Source organism: Syngnathus scovelli, chromosome 11 (genome assembly GCF_024217435.2).
Source record: "Syngnathus scovelli strain Florida chromosome 11, RoL_Ssco_1.2, whole genome shotgun sequence".
NCBI classification, from domain to species: domain Eukaryota; kingdom Metazoa; phylum Chordata; class Actinopteri; order Syngnathiformes; family Syngnathidae; genus Syngnathus; species Syngnathus scovelli.
Genome location: NC_090857.1, coordinates 11,920,444 through 11,935,027, shown reverse-complemented (window position 1 = coordinate 11,935,027; position 14,584 = coordinate 11,920,444). Strand labels below are relative to the sequence as shown.

At 42.3% G+C, this 14,584-nt stretch overlaps 1 protein-coding gene and 1 long non-coding RNA gene across 2 annotated transcripts in view; one reads left to right on the top strand and one right to left on the bottom strand.

Moving 5' to 3' along the window:
• LOC125976912 (semaphorin-3F) overlaps positions 1–8,203 on the bottom strand; it is a 43,487-nt gene extending 35,284 nt beyond the window's left edge. The window contains exons 1-2 of the mRNA XM_049732917.2: positions 7,865–8,203; positions 6,405–6,553 (exon numbers count right to left, since the gene is read on the bottom strand). Of these exons, the coding sequence (XP_049588874.1) occupies positions 6,405–6,516 (112 nt within the window). The 5' untranslated portion in view covers positions 6,517–6,553; positions 7,865–8,203. The remainder of the gene's footprint in view (positions 1–6,404; positions 6,554–7,864) is intronic.
• LOC125976913 (uncharacterized) lies at positions 6,445–6,914 on the top strand. Its single transcript, XR_007484517.1, has 2 exons — positions 6,445–6,587; positions 6,745–6,914. It is a non-coding gene; the product is annotated as an uncharacterized lncRNA (long non-coding RNA).
• Positions 8,204–14,584: the final 6,381 nt, after the last annotated feature.

Here is a 14,584-nt window from a genome sequence, read left to right as displayed (position 1 = left end):
TTACACAACAACCACGTTGACATCGAGATGAGTCCGAGAAGACGCACGTGTTTATTTTATCGGCTAATAACCTTTACGTTTGGTCTTTTAGGATATCAGGCCCGTATTTTCACGTAGCTTGTAACTTATTTGAAAACTCGTCAACGAAGGCTCTCCAAAACACACTGTGTCCTTAACACTTAATCGCTAGTTAGGACTTCCAGATCAAGCCATCACAAACTTTTCTTTTGTGTTATTTTAAAAAGTTCCACATGCACATGATGATCTTTTCAAACTGCGTTTATTGCCTAACTTTGACTCATACCGACATAAAATCCATTTGATTAATTCACCAGATGTTTTGTTTGACTTGGGAAATGGGAGGGGAATCCTCGTGCCTCAACTGGACCTTTAACCAATATGTTTGACTATTCCAAAAGTGTAAACCCTGACATATTTTGCATTTTATTTTCACAATTTACAGCACTTCCTAAATGTCCAAACCCCAATACGTCACAGTTTTTTTCCCCTCACTCATATTCCACATCTTTCAGTGAGTGATGCAACCTTTTTTCAAAATGGATTTAATTATTTTTTCAGAGACATCACATCCAAATATTGCCATATATATCCTTTTAATAGAGTGCAGCAACTCTAGATGTTGGGCTCATGAGTTAAAGCGACACTACTTACAAACATCCATATAACCAACAGGGCTTCCATTGCTAGTGTCGAAAAAGGTCATCGCCATCGCAGAAATAAGATCCCGACACTGACAGACAAATGATAATGAATGATCGCTGTCTGAGTAAACAAGTAGAGAGGTGCCCTTGACCTGCTGTCCACTTAATTTCAGCCCAAGCTGCAACTGCCCCTGGGACCCCTCCACCAAAACATCTGGCTGACACCTCCTCCCGAGTAAAATACCAGCGTTAATGTCACACTTCTCGCACAAAAACTTTTCACAAATCACTCCTGTCTAATAAACACTATTGTGTAGTTCCTCGGATGGTCACCCGGGGACTTTCTGTGCGAAGACACCAACGCCGGGGGAAATAAGTGTGCTATGATTACAAGCCACATCTCCTTTGGTTGCTGGACAGTGACAGCTCACAAGTAATACAATTCAAGCGTGACTAGACCAGACTAGTGTACCCATTTTGTCTTACTAGTGACTTTTTCTTTCTACTAGAAGCACGTTTGACCTAAGCTAGACCTACTACTGACCATAAGCTTGACATCCAACACAAATTTTATATATTATATGTGTCCTCACTAGCAGTTTTATGGTAACTAAATTAGCAAGGCAAAAAGACTGGAGGGCATTTTGGTGCGACTAATAGAGTGGAGTAGGCTACTAGTTGGGTCTGATAGTATTACCCGTGCAGCACAGCAAATGATTAGTAAAGTTTCATTGTGTACTGGTGGGCCCAAAATGGTACTAGTTGTGGAAAACGGACAAAGTTGTCCTAATAGTGAGGATAAAGAAGTACTAGTGGACGGCTCTTAAGATAGACCTCAAGGATATAAAATAAATGAAAATAAATAAAATGAATGAAAATAAAAAACAGGTTTATTCAATATCGTTGATATCGATAGATATTATTAACTGAAAAACTGTTACGCGTATGACAAAACTGTGAACAGGTAGCTGCTGTCATGGCAACCAAGCCAAAGTTGCACCACGTGCAGTATACGTATATAGAAAGTGCTCTGCAAACACACACATAAGCGCAAGTACTAAACATGAATATTAAAAAGACTCCCTGTTATGCGCGTCTGTCACTTTGAATCTCAAGACAACCCGTTCTTCTAAAACCCATTCCCATCTCGTTCCTCACACTCACTACCGGAACCACCATCATCCTCGGCCTGTAGGCGCCTGACATTAATCGCAGGCTACGTAACAATCTGCATCAAGTAACGAGGGGCTTGGAAAAACATTCCGGCGGACTTTAGCGGTCGCTACGATCGGGTTTAAGGTAGAACAGTGTGTCCGGGGATTATTTTTATCATGTCTTCCACATATTGATCTATAAAAAGGGCTGCAGTGAGCAGACACACACCTGCCAATCACATGCCGGCACTCCACAAAGCATCTTCTGCTCCCCTGCTGTGCCGTGTCCCTCTTTACACAACACACAAGTGCTAGGATAAATCATGCCAATGGAAAACCAAGCATACACAAGCTCCACAAAAACAATAACAGACAAAGCTGGTACCCTACATACAGTGGCATAAAACTCTACACGCCCCTGTTCAAAAGCCATATTTATTTGAATAAGTAAAAATGGTAATTTTTCCTTGAGTGCTTATTCAAGGAAAATGTATTTACCAACCAGATGAACCAGTCTGTTGCATTGTTGCGCCTAGTAACCATTTCAATCACACTCTTTAGAAATCTCCTCCTGCTAGGACAGCTCAGCTTGGCACAAAAAGCGTACCCAGGACGTGGGCGGGGCTCGCCAAGGAGCAGGAGGCGTGGGTGCACGCTGCTGACGAAGCAGTGAAAAAAAAAAAAACAGAAAGAAGCAGACAGCGAGGACACTATATTTAGCACTGTCGCCTCCTTTTTCTGTCTTGTGAATAATCATAGTTTGACAGCATGCATCCAGCAAGAGTGGAGGTTGTTGGGGATGCGGTGCTGCCATCCTCCTCCTCCTCCTCCTCCTCCTCCTCCTCCTCCTCCGCCTCCTCTTCCTCCTCTTTTTTCTCCTCCAGCAGCATCTCCAGAGATAAAGTAGTCTTGTGATAACTGCTGCAGGCTTGCGTGCCACAGTGTTGCTGTGTGGGAACATGTTTCAGGGCCTTGACATTCACTAATGGGGATTTAAAAGGGAAGGGAAAGCATGGACAGTTTTGGACCACCGTGTTGACGCCGACAGGTACAACGCCAGCTGAGGGGAGGACAGCAGGGGAAACTTTGTGTCCAAAAAAACATGACAAATTATTTGCCAAAAGCTGAATTGGAAAGGCTGACATTTGTGCTCCTGAATCCAATTGGGGAGGCGGGAGAGAAATGTAAGCTGGCAGGAGGATGGCCACAAACTACTAGACAATGCAGAGTGAGCTGAGTCATGTACACTGTGCAATAAATAGGATTTTTTGTTTGTTTGCATGTTTACTTCTCATCAAACTGATGAGGTGCAGATTAATAAATTACCAAAAAACTGTTTGGTTCAATTAAAAAAATGAAGCATTCAGATCAATTTAAAAAAATCAGGAAACACTTTTCGAAAGGGCAATTACGACATACTTTTGTCTTTAAAATAATATCTAAATTATAATAATTACCATCTAAAATCCACATAAATGTACCACGTAACTGTCAATTCACGACTGTTAATCTTGGCTATAACATTTAAAATGACATTAAAAATAAAATGATTCAATGAGACAGTACATTAAAGACATTTAATAGCCTTCTACTCTTGCTACCGTCATAGCGCCACAGTCACTCATTGTCCTATCTCATTAGGTTTAGCGAGGGCAATACACTTTGGCGGGCCAAGCTGCCCGATGACACGGGCAATCAATTACATGACATTGCATTACTGAGTGACACGAGGATTTATGGATTAGGATGACAATGCACTGACGGAATGATCGCATTTAGCATCTCGTCAACAGTTCAGTTGCTGCGCTAATGCGCAACACATGCACATCTGCGTCTGCAATATTTCTTTGGCTTTTTTAGCGACACAAAAGGAACAATAAAACGAAGTAGTGCATACCTGGAAACTGGAAAAAAAGATGCACTGAATGAAACAGAATCTGTCTTCAAATCTGTCTCTGAAAATGTTGTATTATCATCTTTATCAAGGCAGACTTATGGACAGTACAATACAAAACAATACAACTTTATTGAAGTGTGCAGGTGTACCTAATATAATGTACTGTAAAGCTCTTGCATGTGGAATAGAAGAGACATCGTTTATTGACCAGAACCAACAGTCAAACACACAAATCCCAAACCAAAACATTTGCAAGGAATTTCTGTAGGCTACAGCTCACACCCAGACACTCACATATATCATGCTTTTGTTTTTAAAATGTGCTATACTTTTATTTAAAAAAAGTCGCAGTTTCTTTTACGGTTTGGCCAACAAATTTGTTGCACACTTAAGTCAAAATGATCAAGTCCCAAATAGTTGGATCTTTTCTCAGGCAGGCCAACCTTGTAGCCAGGTGTTCCCCTTGTCGACCAAAGACGCTGGGAGGAAAAACAAGGCTAAACACTTTCAAATGTGGCCCAAGGATTAGAGTAACAAGCTATTACTTGTTAATATGTTGCCACTCTCCCATAGTTTGAGAGCAGTTAACCTCGACTCTGACGGGCTTCTGTTCCCAGGGTCACAACCTCGGCCAATTTTTGCGCACTAAAATAGTGTGCGATTATAGAGCAGCTTTCAAGGTAAATACGGAGAAGCTAACTTAAGCCAGGATTTTTTGTTTTTGTGGTACACACCTCCATAACTGCACATCAATGTGGTTCTTCAATGTGTGATCGCTTCATGTAATCTCAAGTCAACGAAGCCTGAGACCAGAGCCCGAGGGATGCATTTGCACCTTTGTTAGAACCTGCCGGGATTTGAGTTGATGATCTATCCCTGACTTGCGCTGAATGGACATTCCTTTAGCCCTTTGTGTGGCGCTACTTAATAACAGCCTGCGCTTAAAGTTTTGTAAGCTGAGACTAAATGATCATTGTTAGTTTAAAACAAGGCCTTCAGGTTTTTACGAGCTCTCCTCATAAAAGGCCGCCAGGCTTTGGGATGGGTTTTGACTTTGAACAAGAACGTTTTTGTCCTTTTGGTTTTACTAAGGCAGGTTCAAATGGACAGTTTGGATTCACTGTCAATGTCCTTATTTTTTTTTTTTTTTTTAGCAAATAAAAGGGACAAAGGTTTTACGATCAAAACGTAAAAAAAAAATCCCACAGCAAGCTTAGTCATATTTATTGCACCCAAATATAGAACTAGCATCTAAAAGCAATTGTGAAAGCTCATGCCCCATTATTTAGTTCAGTACGCTAGCTCATTAAAAATGAATAAAAGCGCCTCTAAGAGCTATTCCCATCAGCGTGGCGCAAAAACCAATACAATTAGTCAGCGCACAGCTTATGGGCATTTCAATCTATGTGAGGTTGCTCCGCGATGCATAAAGTCTCAAACTAATTAAAAAACAAAACGGAAATTGATGAGACGTAAAGGACAAATAGATGATCTCTTTCCAAGTGTGTACATGCGCGAGTAGTAGCGGCACACAATAGGACGCGATGGATGAAGAGGGCAAAAACAAAGTAAGCAAAAAAACTAAATAGAGACAGGGAGGGATAACATGAGCAAAAAAAAATTAATATGGTAATCAATTAATTGATTGTGACAGATTCTGTCAATTTTGGGGGATTTGACAATATGTGCATGACTTTGCAACAAGCAGCATTTGCACTGTTTATTTAGTCAAAATGAGTTTGATTGTCCTGAGGAAGAAAATAATGACCTTTCTTGCCTGCCATCTAATATTAAATGATAAAAAGACATGAATGCTTTTTAATGTCAATTTTACCCCACACTCGATCAACAAAATGCAGTCTGCCACACATCACTACAACACCGAAGCCAATTTTAACAGGAGACTTACACACACAAACACACGCACACACACACACTCACACTGAAAGGGTCTCATGTGGCAACTGGCAAACATTCATAACATGTTGGATGTCGGCCTGAGTGAGGGCCCAGCCAAGTGTGAAATCGGACTTGATTTCAGAAGGGAGCCGAGGCCACACAAAGGCCTGTTTGGACAACTAATAGCGGTCAGGCCATTAAAAAAAAAAAAAGAAAAGGGGAAAAAAAAGGGACGGGGTCTATACCATATTCTTTAGCTTTCAAAAGGAGCATCAACAACATCTGACTAGTCATCCAAGAACTGCACTGAAACACAAATGCTTGTCAAGCCTTCAACTCTACTGGCACCAATAACATAAATAAATACATAGAAGTGATTCTACTGTAAAGCTGCAAGAAGACCCTTTTTGTTTGAATTCCCTTGTAGGAGTTTTTAAAAGTAATTACCACTGCTTCAATCCAAAATGTCAGACTTCCTGTTCAATTTCACGCATGCGTCCTTGGGATTTTCTGTCATGATAAACATTTTCCATTCAATTTCATGTTGACTGGTAAAACTGCTGGCAGAAATGTTTTTTTTTTTTTTGCTGTGGAAAGTTTTGAGTGAGGGGGCTGCATGCAAATATTTTCTATAGGTTACACCGACTTAACCATGAGTATCTTAAGGGTCCTCAAAAAGGCCATTGAATCATAAACATCACAATTCCAAGTAGGCTTTCACACCGCCTGGTGCTCAAGCCCTAAAAATAGCCCAGCGTAGCATCTCACGCCAACACAGCGATGAAGACTCACCTTTGAAGGACAGGAAGATCCTGGGGGCGGACAGAGGCTCCAGGGCCGGAGGCAGCCCCGCCGATGACAAGCCCAGCAGGGCCAGCAGACAGCACAGGCTGTCCCACAACATTGTCTCTTTCAAACCGATAGGGAGGAGAGTGCGGGAGCTGATGGACAGAGATGGACGGAGATCAGACAGTGGTAACATGACATCACTTGAAATTTCATTACTGTACATTACAGTTTAAATTTGACCGACAAACGTTTCGACTCTAGTTTCGATACGGATTTCTTTTTACGGCTTGCATATTTGTCGCTGGACACCAGTGTATTTTTTATTTTTTTTTCAAAACTTCAGGTGGAGGATTGCCAACATCTTGGGTTTCAATGGCTGCGGTTACATTCTGGGATGAAGCTCTCACTTACAAAGAGCTTCTCTCCACTCCAACCACCCACAGCGCTTCCCGCTGCTCCCTGCACTATGTCTCGCAAACAAACCTGCTGCAATAAAGTGTGACATCATATCAAGCACCGCATTTTTGGTTGTGTTTCTTTAGCAGTTGCAAGGGCTCCAAATGTTGGCTTGGTTGACAGTGTCCAAATGCAGCGTGGCGAGTCGCTGTGGAGGACGAGGAGACAATAAAACAAGCGTACCTCGGCACTGGGAGCTATAATTTACGTTGGCACGACAGCGAGACACACAGACACTGAGACTCTGAGACATGGGTCTGCAGTCTGAGGTCAAACTGTCAGTCAGGGTTTAAGATCAAGTTCCATGCCGAAGGCCTTGAGGCAAAACTCCAAAGCAGACCTTTTAATCGAGATTATAAAAAGTGACCAGGCTTTGAACCACATGTCACCAAGTGTGGCTAATTGTTTATTTTTGTTTTTTGTGTGTGGATGACAGACCGCATTTCAACACCTCAAATCAAATCAGTTATTTGTTTTATAACGGCAACTCCAAGAACACCAAATGAAGCACAGATGAGCAAGGACTTGGCAGCCCCAGGAACTGGGGGCAAATTGGTTAAGATGGAAAGAATAGTGGAGGGTAGATTGAGAGAAAACAGGATAGAGGGATTTGATTACTGGTGGAGGAATAAAAGAACAATGGGCACAACCACAGCCATTGCCTCAAACTGACAATGTGGAGCTCATTAATTCATAAAAAGAAAGACAACATTTTGGCAATGGGTGTGCAACGTCGTAAACCGAGGACCTGTGTCATTAGCTCTGGTATAGTAGATTAAGTGCACTTGAATTAATGTATAAAAACAGAGGAGCCTGTTGCTTAGGATAAACATTGAAAGGCTTCTCCGGTGCCAAGTAAAGGACTAAACTTGTAATATAAATATGATTTATGGCGTGGCGCGCATGCATACTATATTCTCCGCACGGGCAGACGCGCATCTGCCTCAAAGCTCCACGATTTGCGACGCGTAACACACAAAAACGACCCACTCTTATTGTCTTTTTACCTTGCGTTTAGTTAAATCCAATGCAGTTCGCGATAGAAGCCGTCCAAAAATTGTACAAGCATCCAGCAGCCTCCGGTGGTCCTCGGAGCGTCTGTGCGCGGGCGGGCGCACGCAATCGTGTGCCCTCCGCAGATCCCGCTCGGTTATTCCGACTAACAAAACTCGGATGGATTCAATTGAACTTGACCGTCTTAAGTTCAAGCGCCTTCCGTTAATAGTTGTGTACTTTCCACCGCAATACAAAAGAAAACGAATGAGTTGATCCAAAAGGAGCGAGGCTACGAGACAGACGAGCTCCCAGCGCTCAAGTGGCTGGGAAGCGGCGTGTGCAGGTGGATAGAGGAGACCCCCACCAACCTCAGGGCGTGGACACACCCATGGGGGAGTGCACCTACCATCCGCCCCAAAATTAAAAATATAACAAGATGCAGTGTGTTTTCTTGTACTCCAGGGGGAAGAAAATTGTCAAGAGAACATTTATTTATTTACATTTATTTATGTCAATGCAAATCTGCATTCCAAAGATTTAAATTAAACTCTTTGGGACATAAGGTAGCAATGTCATAATCCATGGTCATATCTTCTAACCTAAAGTCAGTGTTCAAACTATTTGGTGAAACTGAACCGCCCTGTGAATAACAAGTCATTATGATGTGGGCTCCAGAAGGTGGCAGAGTGTTGAAATGAGACGGCGTGGCCAAACCAAAGGCTCAAAAGCCATTTGTTCAAATTTCCTCCTGCGTTTTGTCTCTGTCATTAGCGATTAGACGGTTCATGCGTCGACGAATGGCGTAAAAAGGAGCACGGGGCATTTCAGTGTTTCAAATAACGCAACGTTTCCAATTCAAATATTCTTCTAATGACTTCATTGCAGGATAAACACACATTTAGCGCGGAACTCGTGGGACTCGTTTGTGTTCCGGCAATGGTTTAGTTTGACTGATGCAATATTCTCACGTTCAACACAGGTCATATGCGCTGAATTATTGTGACATGATGTCGTCCATATAAACTGTGAACACTGACCAGATGCATATGAGGTCCATTTCTTCCCAACACCTCCAGAACCTGCCTGCCATTCTCTGGCCCTGGCCTCAGATATTCATGAACAAATGGAGCCTTAAATCTTTTAATCTCACTCCATCCCTCGCCTGATCACACTGGCTTATTTTGCTTCTCAGCCCGTCAGCGCACAAAGCAGATGACGCATGCTTATTATTCCATAAATGTGTCGTACTCTAGCTTGGGTTTCAAACATTTGCCATTTGGACTCGATGGATCCGATGAAAGGTTGCCGGATGCAAAGGCTAATTTGATAACTGTGCAAAGGACGGTGTAATGATTTTACAGTGGTGACATAATTTATATAAGTATCATTTTGAAAAATGTCTAGCAGGGACAGTGATGAAATTGTTGCTCCTCACTTTGATGCTCACAGCAGAGAATGCAAAAAAAAAAAAAAAAAAAAAACGAGCTCTGCATCATGTTTGCCATTAAATGTGTTAAATTTCCCTCGATGCCATCAAAGACTTGTGTGAAACACTTTCTCCAACACACATGCGCACACACACTCTGTTTCACGCACTGGGCTCAGCAGGAGGAGGTATTGATATGTTCTCTTCTTCTTGGAATCTCGGCTGATCTTGAAAAGTCATCACGCTCGGTCGCACGCCAACATGCAAAAAAGCAGAACACATGCAGGTGGGCGTTTGTTTTTGAAGGGTGGTCCCGTCAGCCAAACAAATAGCCGCTTTCTCACATATATCCGTAACCCTGTTCGGTTCCGTCCGAGCGGGAATAAATAACAGACAGTTCAATCGTCTTCCCAAAACTTCGCAGTTCCAGTCCTGGCTAATTTGAAATGGTATCATTTTTTGCCTTTTTCTCAGTTTCCCCCTCTCCCTTTTCTCTTGGTGCCAACAGCTGCATGTTACTTCTTGCTGTATTTCTTTTTTAATCAACAATATTATTCCCACATTCGGTCCTCCGGTGGTCTCGCCATCTGTCACTTGCGTGAGACAAGAGGAAAGCAATTATTGCATCCTGGCTTCGAGGAGCGCCTGCCTGCCTTCTTATAAGTCCCTCATGCTTTTCCATTGTTTCCCCTTCCAGTGCTGCTCCTTTTCTTTTCTTTTTTAATACAAGGGCCATCTAAGGAGGAGGAGGAAAAATTGCTGAGATTATGTCAACGCCTCAGCGGCACAATTTTAAAAAATGATATAAAAGAGTTCCTAGTTGCCCAACATGCTTATAATAAAATGAGACAAAGATCAACTTCAAGCCTTCGTTTTGCACCCATCTATTTTCAATAGCGCTGATTTGCTATTGGGTCAGAGGTGAGCTAGAGCCTTAGCCGGGTGACTTCGGACGAATGGTGGCTACACCCTGGAGTGGTCGGTATTTATTTATTTATTTATTTATTTATTTATTTATTTATTTATTTATTTATTTATTTATTTGGGCATTCCACTGAGTTTCAGAAATGGTGTGATTAAATACTGGATGGCTGCACAGGCTCCGAAAAGACCAAACTCGTTGTATACAAGCCATTTAAAATGTATAAAATGCAATTGCCTGCATTTTTTTCTTTCTGGCTTAGAATTTCAAATAACCCATGCTAAATATGAGACTTCCACCAAGGTATGCTGATCTACATTAAAAAGGCTTTGCTTTAGGCAAATGAGGTAAAACACTGTATAATTATTATCACTTTTACCGTATGCCCTAAAGTGGGTTGCGATTCTGTAATAAGCGCAGGATGCACTTGGGTGCTAATGTAAAGAAAATGTCATCCTATGAAATGAATGATATGATGGGGAAGCAATTAGCTGCTTGTCAAACTGAAGTGGGTGAGCTGAGCGATGCAGGTGGTGTGAAGTTACACAATGGTCTCAAATGCTGTCACGGTGTAGAAATTAATGAGAGGAACACGCATTTCTCCCTCCACCTCAGTGGTGAGTGCTGTTACCTTTTTTTTTTCGCCGCGATAAGATATGAAATATTCACACGGTTTCCGCAGCACTTTGACTGTGATGGCAGCTCGCTCATTAGCATTTAAATGGGAAAAAGATAACGCCGCACTTCTGAGAAGTCTTACCTCTCTGTCAGAGTGGAGAAACTTGGGTTTGACTGAAAACTTTGCTAGCTTTTGATTACTCTGGAATTGGTGACGTAGTGCTTCACTTGGCACTTAGTCGCCCTGCAAATTTGATTATGAATGGTAGTCTGTCTCTTTATATTTATCCCTTTCCTAGAATGACTAATATTAGTGTCGTACCGATGAGCTAAAAGAAGGTGATATTATAAAACCCACTCCAACATCTACATATAGACGCTTCTCCAATCATATTGTATAGTCCTGCTTGTTCTGTCTGAAACTCCAGTGGAATTGATAATAACAGAGGAATCTCAATTTAACGGACTAATAGGGCGCAGGTTTCAAATTGACTTTTTTTTGTACAAAATTGCTGTTTTGTACTTTTTTTGCACGGTTTGCAACCCTAATCTGGATTTGTCTTATTGTCATACATTTCTGCTCCTATTTGTTCCCTATCGATCTCTATATGACTCAGCTGGATCTTTGCATGGTTAAAAATGAGACGGTTGTCTTTGCCCCCACACCCCATTTTTTCATCTCTTTGTATCTGGTTTACGTCTCCTGCTCACCAGCTCAGAGAGGAAAAGGGCAGCTGTGGAGGGATGAGTTGGGATGAATTAAAGCCGTTTCCCAACAGGCTCCGCTGGGTCTGATCCCTCCTTTCGGCTCGGCTGCTGGATTTTCTCGGTGGTGATCAAACCGAGGAGGCCGTGTTTCGTGTTACATCAGCCCCCCGCCTCTCTAAAGCTTGTGCTTATTATTGCACATCCCCGCAGCAGCAATAAGAGCGACTTTGCGGATGAAGGTGCCATGCTGCCATTGAACAGTTTTCCCATGTAGCTGCAGTGTTGACATGGGGCCTCCTGAGGCAGCGGTCTGTCAGTGTCATTCTTCACGAGCATTGGACCACAGGTTCCTGACTGAAGACAGAGCGAGGAAATGACTTTGGTTTTTGTTTAAACTGCACAGACTGGACAGGAAGGGGCACCTTTGTGAAAAACTCCAACTCGTGGAGTTAATTCTCTTCATATGTTGACCTTTTGGCTTTGCGTTATAGCTTTTAGTGAATTGAAGTGAACTGAAGTGGAAGAAAGTTTGTTGTTTTGTCACGTGTTCCCAGTCAGTAGTCTTTGCGACGAACGCTGGCAAGTATGATCCATTTGCATACATACATATGCTTAGAAATGACAAAATATTCGGCCGATTGTTCTGATTTGTTGAGAAGCTGTCCACATCCAATTGGGTGACAACTGATTAAAGTTTTGCGACATTAAGTAATGCAAGCTGATGTGACTGTCACGAGTGCCAATCTACAAGCATCTTGCTGGGTGGGCACGGCCCCCTATGGCCCCCTATAGGGACGGGACTGGTTACTGCCGTAATGACTGTTTTTTAATTGAATGTTTTAGATTTACTGTATGTTCTAGAAGTGCATATATAAATATTTACCACCGAAAGCAACAACAGAGTCCTAAAATCTCGTGTCACCCCCACCCCATATAAAAACATCGCTGGACTGGACTGTGAACACCCCATTGTCCCCCCCCCCCCCCCCCCCCCAAGCCCCCAGTCTCATCTTCCTGTCATCACTTGGTTGGATGAGTCCCTGAAACAGGTGGCTAGAGAATTCAAAGTGACATAGGAGCGATGGAGACCAAACAGTGTATGTGTCTGTGTGTGTCTGCGTATGTGTGTAGAGAAAGTTAAGCATGCATGACAGCAAAAGCAATTAAACGAGTGACACAATGCATATTGAATCTAAAACACGTTTTATTTTTGGTAACAGTTTGATTTCTGCAACACATTTCTCTTTGAATCTTCTCGCCGAGTTATTTCGTGCAATTACAGCTTCTGCCCAGACTCCTAATCAGCTGCCAGCCGCACGCATAAATCACATTCAAACTAATCAAGTCCATCTTGCAACAAAGTGGCTTGCGTGCAGTGCAGAGGAAGAGGCGAGAACATCCAGAGATGCTTCGTGTGGGCGCGAACGGGGCTTTTCAAAGTACTGTCAAAGCAGCTGTAGCGACGAAAACGGGCTCATTGGGGAATTTGGGAAAAAATTTTCTTCCAGCTCCCATGAAATAAAAATCCTTGCACAAAATACAAAAACATACACTTGTTTGATTCCTGAATGTTATTGAAAACATCAAATAGCTTGGTCACTTATTTACATATTTATAAAAAATAAATTCTGACTCAGCAGAAATAGCATCACTAACCTATTTGTTCTTTTCGTCAAGACTTTCTAAATTCTAGAATCACCCTACAATTTAAATAACATTTCCAAACAATGGCTGTAGAAAAAGCGAGCAAATCTGCCGGGACATCTGTTCAAAGAATCTCCAGCAGACCGTCTGGAGACAGTGTGACGCATCAAACGCATCGTTTCGACAACGTCCCTCTTTGTGGCTTAGCTGTCAATTGAATTAACGCAATAAGGGGCGTCGCAACTGTTCCCTGTCAGTCCTTCGCTCTCATCACCTGCTTTCCCATCTTGCAAAACACATTCGGCAGATATTTGCTCAAATGTATTTTGTTTTGCAGACATCTGATCATCGGAACTTTGGCTGAATTTGATCAGAGGAAGGTAAAAATGTCACATCCATATCCTTTTTGTTCATGACATCATTAAAGGACTAGAAAGGGTAATTAAAGTTAATGAACCGTATGTTCATCATCCACGGTTCATTACTTGATTCATTCAAAGTCTTGCGTCCCGAGTCCGTCCATGTTATGGAGCTCGGGAAAAAAGTCAATGACACACTCAGAGGTGGAAAGATTTTTTGTTTGTTTGTGCTGTCTTTTCTTTCTTTTCCTTTCAAATGACATCGCGAACAGTATAAGCAAAATCACAATCTTCAATTTTCCACAAACAGAAAGGTGGAGCTTTAAATACTCAGGATTTTTGAGAAAGTCAATGGCAGTCAATCAGAAACATGAGCATATCGTTTAGAGTCTTAACATAATTGCTCACTCTATTGCATCTTAGTGAAGGAACCAGGAAACCCCCAAAATGTGTTGAATTGTTTCTACAACAGTCTCTTTTGTTTGGAGGACTTCTAAAAGATGCGTGACAGAGGTTGCACAAGCTCCAAGCTCGATGTGTTTCTGATGCAAACCATCCGGTGGAAACGGCGGAGCCAAGGCTTGGATGCTTTGGCCACTTTCTTCAAGATGCATGATGGATATTGGCCCGCGCACATACGCATTCCACATCAGGACTCGCATCCCAAAGCATTCTTGACAGATTGAGCAGTTAACTAGATACTTTGGGCCACCGCAAACGTTGGGGTAAGATTTCACCGCTGTTGCACAATGATCAGCATGTTTGCTTTGTTTGTGCTACCTGTCAGCGCTTACAAACGGTACGTACAGCTGTTTTTTTTTTTTTTTTCACACCAAACTAGAATAGCACTTGGTAGAACGCAGACCTCCGGCAAGGTTGAAGTGGTAACGAAAGATAAATTGAAAAGTAACATGGTAACATGCAACTGTTCAGGGTTGTTGGCCACACATAAAGATTTGCCATTTTAAATATTAAACGGGTTCGAGGTCAGCCTGCTAAGCAGGAAAAAAAAGTCAGGCTGACCGCACTCCACACCATGATGATAATCAGTCAG